The sequence below is a fragment of the Macadamia integrifolia genome, chromosome 7, assembly GCF_013358625.1.
Source record: "Macadamia integrifolia cultivar HAES 741 chromosome 7, SCU_Mint_v3, whole genome shotgun sequence".
Lineage (NCBI taxonomy): Eukaryota > Viridiplantae > Streptophyta > Magnoliopsida > Proteales > Proteaceae > Macadamia > Macadamia integrifolia.
In genome coordinates this window covers 30,538,537-30,548,454 of record NC_056563.1, presented here as the reverse complement: position 1 = coordinate 30,548,454, position 9,918 = coordinate 30,538,537, and the positions used below count along the sequence as shown (strand labels likewise).

Here is a 9,918-nt window from a genome sequence, read left to right as displayed (position 1 = left end):
TGGCTTGGCTATGGATCTTCTACAACCCCTTAAACCTCCTTGGTTCTCTCACTTTAGTGGTAAAGTGGGGAAGAATGAATCATGGTTGTAGGGACCCAAAACCTAGTATTTATAATACTGTCCTGCACTCAAAACCCTAAACCACAATGGGTTGAGCCAGCATATCCCTAAGCTTGAGAGTGGACCGAACCGGTTCATGCAATTTGACTCTCACCCATTTAATCAACCCGAATAATTAATTTAGCCCATAAATCCAACACATAGGCCCAGTGTTGAATAGGAAACAAGTATGCTATACAGCTCAGCTGCTTGGGAGCAGCAGAGTTTTCAGAACCTGAACATGTTTACGTCTCAAAATTACATTGGAATCACTTTACAGTGGAAATATGGTGAGAAGGTAGTTTCTTTAGGTTAGTTCTCAAATGCATAGTTGTTGCGGCATCTAGGCGATCCAAGGTGTTGGAGGGGACCTGGACACTAGGCAATACCAAGAAGGCGACTGTTAGGATTTAAAATGTAACCGCAAGCGTACGGATTAGTGTAGCTACGGGTCGAACACAGGAAGAGCAGCCACTTTATTTTTGGCTTTTTTTAATAATACGAAAGTGAACCAATTAATGGTTGTGATCTAATTCTAACTACCGTCCTAAACATATGTATCTAAAATAACGTCCTAACCATTCGTCATCTAAGAATTTAAGAACGCAAGCCACGCAATTAAAATTAAATAAATAAATAACTAAAAATAAACAACCCACACAATTAAAAAGCAATGAAGGAAAAAATGCTTAAATAAAAATAAACTAAAAGAAAGGGGATAAAGCTAGAGAGAGGCTCACAAGTAGGTTTCTCTACTTAGCCCGAGGGATGCATCATAATATGAGCTTCCCTACTTGCCCAGAGAGTCACTCTTACAAGGGTTACTCTACTTGGCTTTAGGGAAAGGGAGGCAATTAAAATAAAAAATAATAAAATGATGGTTCTATGGCTAGGATGGGCAAAGCCAACACATACACTAGCCATGAACCTTGGGGGAAAGGGAAAGCAATAATGTAATGACTGATATTAAAATCCTAAATTAAAAAAGAAAGGGTAGTCAGAAGAGAGAATGAGAGGGGGGAGAGAAGACTATTGAAGAAGACTACCTACCTAAATCAATGCTTGAACTTGAAAGCTTGGGTGATTTGAGATACTGCCAACCCTAAAAACCAGATCTGGAATAAATCAAATCTGAAATTTCTAGGCTTGGAGAAACAAATCTTGAAAAAAAAAACTGAACTTTAAAAAAAAAGATGTTCCAGGGCTCGTGATCTTGTCACCTAGATCTAAGCCTAGAACTATAACTTTAAAAATTACAACTCAATTGCATAAATCATGAACATAAAAGGCTGAATAAAAATAAAAGAGTGTTTGCATTAATTGAAATAAAAAGCTATTACAAAGGTGATTAAAGAAAAAATAAAGAAGAACTAAAACTAAAGAGAGTGAGAGAGGGAGAGAAAGAAGAGAACTAAGCATAAACTAGAAAATAAACTAAGGGGAATAAACCTTCTAGCAGGAGGGAGGAAGGGGCTTTTATAAGGCTTTGGTCTTGCCTCATTCCTTCTACAAGTCTTCTTTAAGAAAAGAAAGAAAATAAAATAAAATTAAATCTTGGTAAAAATCCTCATTCTCTGAGATATTGTCTGAGGAAAGAGAGAATTTGTTTCCAAAATTAGCAAATTCTATTCCTTCCCTGCAATATTGACCAATATCTTGCAATCTTGACTAAATCAGAAAGGAATCTCTGCGTAGCATCTTCAAGATCTTGTGAGGTGGCAAGGAGAGAGAATAATCTTCAGGATTTTGTAGGAGAGAGGATGTGGTACCAATGAGTGGGTCCCACCTTTGGACAAGTTAGTTCAAGCTTGGACCGGTTCTTGATTCACTTTAAGCATTTTCTCTTGTAGACTTGGAAACTAAAAAAGAAAAAAACAAGAAAAATAGAAGTGGTACTATCCAAAGTGGGGCAAAATGTACACTTATATCCCTAGGATTTCACACATTATTGTGCACATCAGTGACCAAGGCTTCCAAACAAGGTGTTTGGATGCCTAGGCGTCGCCTAAACAACTATGCTCAAATGTCCACATGGATCCTCCAACATTTGTTCCTTATTAACCTAAATTTTCTGTTTTTAATCATTACCTCTTTGTTTTGATATTATTTTTCAGCTAAGATTCTCCTTACACACACAAACACACACACTCTTTCTCTCAGATTATGAAAAATGTGGTTTTCCTTCACAGAGTGTTCTGATAATTTTGTTTTATGTCATAGGAGGGCACAACCTATTAAAAAATTAGAAGCTACTTACAAGAAATTTTTCACACGCTCGTTGAGAAAACAAAAAGCTACTACGGAAGTATGTCATTAAATGCTTGAGAACATATTTTGTATTTTTTTAATTCTTTTATGCTGATGCATCCTTTCATCTTTTTGGATTTTAGGAGGATTCAACTGAAAATCACTTACCAGTTAGAAGTTTTGGCACTCTCTTGTCCAATAGAGAAGCCCGTAAGTGTGATTAAGAACCTTTATTCTCTTAGAATTCCTCACACTTATCTTATTTTAAAATGTAGCGGGAAGGCAAAATACACAATTTCTGATCACTTACAGGGTAGAATTTTTAGCACTATCTTGTCCAGTGGAGAATCCTGTTTGTATGATTAATATTCTTTATTCTCTTAGAATCTCTCACACGTATCCAATTTTTCAATTTAGCAGGAAGGCAAAATACAGAAATTTCTGATCTTGCAAGGAAGAAGTTGAAGGTTGATAGGTAACATGCATCTTTCTTTTATGTTATACCAGCATTTTGGAAGTTCAATGGTACATTTATACTTTTTTCCCCTTAACAAACATATATTGAAGTATTTATTTTTTGGAAATTTTTCTCTTAAGATATTTATTGTAGAAGTATCATTTCAATGATAAGTAAAAAAAGCGAATATGCAATATTTACCTACTCATTACCTGGCATCATGTAATTCAGCTATGCGTTGGACATATGGTTTATTTTAATTAAATTCAAGGATAAATCTTGTAACTAAGACAATCTCAAACATATATTTGGAACATGTTCTTCTAGGTAGGCAAATTGCTGAGCTTAGGTGTTGGATGATCTTCTAGTGGCCCCAAATGAGGGAATCGAATCAAGAAGATTGTTTTCCTACCCAAAATTGAAAGCAATCTGTCCGGAGTCTGGATAACCTTGTTGATTGATTATGCCCTTTTAAAAAAAATTATTCACTATAAACTAAGATCATACTTCATGCATGGTTGGGGTATTAGATCACTCATATGGAGGGGACAAGGGTCACCTGATGTACCACAAGTGAATCTTTGCACCAACTCCTTGCGTAGGGAGGGGAAGAGACTATATCTTCTCCACATAGCTAGGGTTCAAAGCCCTACCCTCAAGAAGTAGAGAGAGGTGATAGTGTATCTGCATTTTTTATGGGAGAGAATACCCAAAGCATAGGCGAGGGGAGAGAATGTAGTTTGCATTAAGATCTTCTCTCCCCTCAATCTCTTATTTATAATAGATCTTATTGTTAAAACCTTGTTTTGCTCTGATTGGTAATTCATTGAGTAATCCACTTAAATATCCTTAATTAATAGTTTATCTAATCCTCATTTAGATATTTGTATACAAGGACAATAAGAGTAGATATTACACATATGAAGGGTTATAAAAATTGAAACGGGGATTGAATTGGTCTGAACCAATTCTGATAAGCCTGAGTCGGTCCAATCCAACCGCTTCAAGGCATGTTTTTGGCTTGGATTTTGTCACCCCCCCAAAAATGATTCGAAAAAAAGAAAAAGGACCAAACAACAACCCAAATAAGAGAAAACTGCAATAAAATATATAAAGACGATTAAGAGAACATGGCTCCAACTGCTCCTCCAAGTGACCTTCCGAAAACAACTATCCTAGTAGTGTTAATGTCAATTTGTTAAGTTGAATGATATAATCCACCCTAACCAAAAGCAACAAAAGCATACATCAAGGTTGTAGCCAGAAGAAAAAAAAGAATCATATCTGAAGATGATGCAATGTTTATTTGAGGATGTAAAGGATTGTATACTTTTCTTCTTTTATTTTAGTACATTATCTTTCTAAATAATAGTTAGAAATGAAAAACTCAGCAAAAACATTGCCAACTAAAAGGCCATGTATGTTGGAGGGTACAAATGGATGGGAAGGGAAAAGTAGTGGATCCCACATGTAACTGGGTCAAAGGACAATGAAGGCAAGGAAGGGTAGTAAAGGATGGGTTGAAATAATAAAATGATAATATAATACATATTCCCACCTTTCCCATAAAATTTTACCCAACAATGGTATGACTTAGAAGAAGGGTGGGGTGAGATAATTTCTTGCCACATGGACCAGACAAAGTATTTGATGCACTTTAGTATTTTGAATCATGTTGTTTGTTACTTTCCCACTCCATCAAAACAAACAACTTTTTTTTTTGGAATTTTATGGAAAACCTTCAAAGTATCCCAATCCTTTATTCCCACCCCACTTAACAAATAGGGCATAATGGAAAAGTGGGGTGGGATGCTTAGAAGGTTTTCAATAAAATTCCAAAAACCAAAGTTTAGTGTACATTAAATTCTTTGTCTGCTTTTGTGGCAAGAGAATTATAGAATTATCTCTCCCCATCTTTCTTCAAAATTATATCATATTGAGTAGGATTTTATGGGAAATGTGGGGATACGGATTATTATTTTTATTTTTGCACCCATCCTTTACTATCCTTGCTTTGCTGTCCCTTGACCCCATTACATGTGAGGCATATGGATTTTCCTTTCTCACGCTTTTTGCCCGCCAAACAAATAGGGCCCAAATAAATGGAAACCAAATCAACATTCAAAATTTAGGAATGACTTGGTCATTTTCTTAGAAGTTCAAGAAATTTTAAAATAAGTATTTATAGAACCATGAACCCAATCGAGATTCTATGTTTTAAATAAGGCCATGAATGGTTTGAAAATTAATTTGATCTTGATGGGGACATAAACACACCCTGATACCAAGATGATGTGGGGGGGTCCTAGGTGACTAGGTTTCCTACAAGATTAACTAACTAGGTAGGGTAAACTCAAGGGACTTGGGTAGGACATGACAAAGGAAGCTCAACAAACAAGATTTAACATGCAAAATAGAATGAGACTAATGAACAAAGTAGCAAAGAGCAATAATAATCTAGGAAGAAAAACACATAAACTCACTCAAGCTTCAAGGGGAAACATGGGGTAGGGAACATGGCAGCAAGCAAAATTAGGTTATAGCACTAGCTTATTAAGCACCAAAGGTAGATAAAAGTCCCATGTTATATGCTCTAAAATCAGTCATACTAGTAATAAGAAAATCAACAATACTTAAGGTAAGACTGTGATGCAAATAAAGGTTAAACAATAGCTAAAAAGGGGGTGGGTTTTAATGGTAGTTAATGGAGTAAATAATGAGGGAATAATGGGGGAATGGGAGGGTTCATTCTATACTTACCTGCTGCCAAGATCTGAGAACAAAAGAAAACAACCCAGATTTTGAAGGCGGTGTCCAATAACAGTCCGATTATTTGAAAGGAGTTCAGCAGCAGCCTAGTTTTGAAGTAAAGAACAGCAGCACCCAGTATTGAAGAAAAAGTTCAGCGGCAGTCCAGCATCAAAGTGGAGATCAGCAGCAACACAGTTCGACATTGAGGGGGAAAAACAGCAGCAGCAGCAGATGTTAGCCGGCAGCAGTATACAGTAAACAGAAACAACAACAGTAAACAGTAGCAGTAGGAAAATTGAAAGAGAGAGGGGGAGACGAGAGAAGAGAGGACCGAGAGAGAAAAGGAGAGAGGCGAGAAAGAGAATGAGGGAAAGATGAGATTGAGAGAGAGAGAGAGAATCGTGAGAGGGGTGGGGGGTTTGCTCATTGGCTGTTTTTCAATTCTAATTCATTAATTCCCAATGGCCAATGGCCTTATACTTTTAATAGAATAAAACTTCTAAAAATAAAAAAGATACTTGGAAACTTAGTTATTTGAAATAATAAACTACCTAATAGAAAGAAGTCCTAGTTTCTAATTATTTAAAACAAATCAAATAATATCAGAATTAAAGCAAATAAAGTAAGATTTGGTGGGGTTCACAAGATTTACTGAATGGGGAAACAAGGGGGGTCGGACCCAGCGCTGGGAAGGCTGGTTCGACTCCTCTTTTTCCTCCTTTCTTCTTCTTTCTTCTTCCTGGTTTCTTCTAATCCTCCAACCACAGAGATGGGACTGGTTGGGTCTTCTTCTTCTTTTGATTGTACACTTTGATGTCCCCATCAGACATGTTAACCTCTGTTCATTACTTAACTAAATGGAGCCAAACTGCTGCGTATTTGTGCTTTTAGTATGGATTACCTTCAATAGTAAGTGTCAATTGTCCTCAGAAGTTTTAACTAGGCAGTATTAAAGTGCTTCCAAGTTGGATGGGTGACCCTCATAATATTGACCAAATTTTCTATATAGTTAATTTAGCATAACCAGTTGGGATAAGGCTTGATTGAATTTATTTATTCATTAAAAAAAAAAAAAAAAAAAGCCTGATTGAGTTTTGTGGTTTAACCATCAAATACACAAAGATTAGAAGAAATATTTGACATTTCTTGTGCTCAATTTGAATAGTTTTCCCAAGCTTTTGTTTAAAATCAAAGTGAATGTACCCATGAGAATCTCTGCAATGTTATGCTTTGATTCTCTACATTTTGATCATTTGACCTAAAAGAACACTTTTAGTGGAATATTCACATTATTTAAATAATGAAGAAAAGGGTAATTATCCATGTAACAATGGAAATATAGGTGATGTTTCTGAAAATCACAAGAAAATCTGAGTCATAAACCTTTTGTTCCCACTTGAGTTGGGAGAGTGCACGCTAATGTTTAGAGTATTTGTACACATGCATGGCCATACACAGGATGTGTACCAATACAGAAGGGGTATTTGATTGAATTAGTCTCTAAAATTTGACATGTGGCTAATGTAGACCATGTCCTCTGTATCCAACGGTCGGAACGGACAAATCATCTATCCCCATGGCAGAATGAATGCTTTGTGACATTTGAAAAAATAATAGACCTTTGTGACAATAATACTTTCCCTAAATAAAATGGCTAAACTAACAACTGATTATGCCTCTGCCACCTTTGGAAACAATCATATCATGCAAAAGCACACTGAAATTTTCCATTTATTTGGCATTGATATCGTAGAGATATAGTGGTTCTTACTCTGGAAGAATGAAAGTATTGATTTGTGATTGTGAGAAATTGATGATATTTTTCAGTCAGCTCATCATAGAGATACCCAAATGCAATCAATGCCAGCTTTGAAATTTGAAGACGTTATGAATGTGTTATTGAAGTTTTAATGGTCTGTTCGATCATCTCCAGGTTACCCCAAAATAATTTATTGCAATGTTTTGAGGAAAACTGTTTCATTCCGTCACTTATTTTTTATGCAGATAATATTTTTGGTACTCAGTTCAGCCTGTGTAATGGGGGACAAATTTTCGTGGCCATTCAACAAATTTATAGCTACACTTCATGTTTGTCATGTATTTACAGTGAAATATTGTACTTTTGTAGGGCTCATAATGCTCCACTTTCCATTTATAAAGATAGAAATGATTCTATAGCCCACAGCCATCAACCATTATCAATGTCTGACATGAGGACCTGGAACACACTTGGGACTCGAGCAGAAAGGAATAAAGAAAATGCAGCCATCCCCACCAAGTGGGCATCAAATAAGGTTCCAATTTTATCTTGTTGCTCATATTTTGCATCACCTTATGCACGACCATTTCCTAATATATCTTGCTCCTTCAGATTCCTCAAAGACCAGGGTCTAGCACTAGAGCAGCTGCAGCGAGTGCTTGTATTGAGGTCTTTGTTGATGAGGAATGTGCAGAGTAAGTAATTCAGCTCCTTCAAGGAAATGAATTGACAATGATGAGTATATTAGTATGTTTTCTGGAATATAATTTAACTTGTAATCCTCCTATCTTGTGCACTCTTAATCAAAGTAAAGAAAACTACTCTCACGTTCTTGTGGATGCAATGATGGGTGACACTTGCAGACTTACTTTGTGATATGGTCCTCAATGATGTTTTTTTTTTTTTTGCCAAAACCAGTGAATTGGCCTCACTTAAGGTCTCTTGCTTTTTTTTGAGCTGGTCGGTACTATGGATATGGACATATGGTCATGCTTTCTGTACAGTGAGTGGGTGGGTATTGATGATCTCTTGTATGGAGAAAATTATAATTGGAACTAGCAGTGGAAAGGTACACTGTGTTGTATTGTATTGACTTCTCGGATGGTATCAATTTCTTGGCACATGGATATGTTGGATTCTGTTCCTTGGACTCTTCAATCTTGCCTGACACTTCCATATCTTTTAATGAACTTTTTTCTTTCCTTCTTTATTTTTCCCCTCCTTATTTTTCATGTACATGAGCTTTTTTGTTTTTATTTTTCAGTCTATTCTTTTACACTACTGAACAAAAAGTAATTGCTTTACCTCATTCGAATTCATTCAAATATACTTTCAGATGCACAAATTTTGTTTTTTAAGGGTGCTTCCTGAAGTTGGCATTCTGTTGCTTTTGTAAATTTTGACTCTCTTCCAGTCATATAGTCCAAATAAGAGGGTGTGAACTTCCATAGTAAAGATATCAAATATGCATTTGTGCTCAGTTTCATACCGTTTAAAGAACAAATTGTACTGATGGACATTTATTGTTTGGTTCTGTTGCTACATTATGAGACCCATCTTTCTTTTGTTGTGTTTGCTTCGTAACATTTTTTTTGCTTATGTTATTCATCTCTGGTTAGTAAGACAGTTGCTTATTGATAAATCTCTCTTTTTTTGCCTTGTGATTTATTTTCATCAGATTACCAACAACAGCTAAACAGGATGGGAATCCCTCAACACTGCATCTTAAACAGGGGGACAGTAGAGACATTAAGAAGTAGGTGCCAAAGAGATGTCTGTTACGAGTATCATTTTGTTTCACTTGACTTATACCAGCTACTGACTCGATTCTTTCCTTCCTGTTTTTTGGCAGTGAGACAGAGTTGCTGAAGGAAAACCCATTACGCAATTTCCCTCTAAGTAGTTTTCCTCGTTGATTGGAAAACCCATTATTATATGGTTTAGCTTTACATACGTTGATCAGCTTTTGTCTCTTAAGCTTGATTATTGACATACTTAACAATTGGATCCATAAATGCTGATAGCTATTGCAACCCTTATTTTTAATCAGAGATGTGTTTCTATTACCAAATAAACATGATTTCCATTTTCCTTACAAGTTGTTGACCTTTCTTTTTTCTGGGGGGCGGGGTATTTCATTTGCCAAGCGAAAGGGGCATTAGCTATGAAAAATATAAGAGAATGTTATCTATAACCCCTCTCCCAACAACCTATACTGTCATGTCTTGGCCAAAGGTAAAAAGCTGTGTCAAGCAATCCTAAAATGATTTGCTGTTGCATTTGGAATCCTCCTCGCCATGATTTTGGATCAATACCCTGAAAGTGAATCTGTTTCGAGCATTCTGATAAGGATACAGAGAAAAGCCATCCCCCAGGGGTTGGTTGGGGGGGGGGGGTATATATATATACTATTCTATGTTTCTGAACATCTGTTTTGAGCATTCTGATATATTTTTAGTATTTCCATTGATTGTCAAATTTTATGAAATATCAATAACAAATTTCTTAAAAAAAATTGGATTTTGAATCATGTTAATATTTTATTGTCCCCTGCTTGTAGGGTGTAGGTGTCCCAATTCTTGTTCTAAACCACTGCATTGTCTGG

At 36.0% G+C, this 9,918-nt stretch overlaps 1 protein-coding gene across 1 annotated transcript; it reads left to right on the top strand.

The window, feature by feature from the left end:
* Positions 1–2,319: 2,319 nt before the first annotated feature.
* LOC122083652 (mitotic spindle checkpoint protein BUBR1-like) lies at positions 2,320–9,408 on the top strand (the record flags this gene model as incomplete). Its single annotated transcript, XM_042651521.1, is given in 7 exon segments — positions 2,320–2,404; positions 2,490–2,556; positions 2,767–2,821; positions 7,683–7,848; positions 7,926–8,008; positions 8,992–9,069; positions 9,166–9,408. Coding segments are annotated over 7 exon segments (598 nt in total), but the record flags the coding sequence as incomplete, so codon positions are not given.
* Positions 9,409–9,918: the final 510 nt, after the last annotated feature.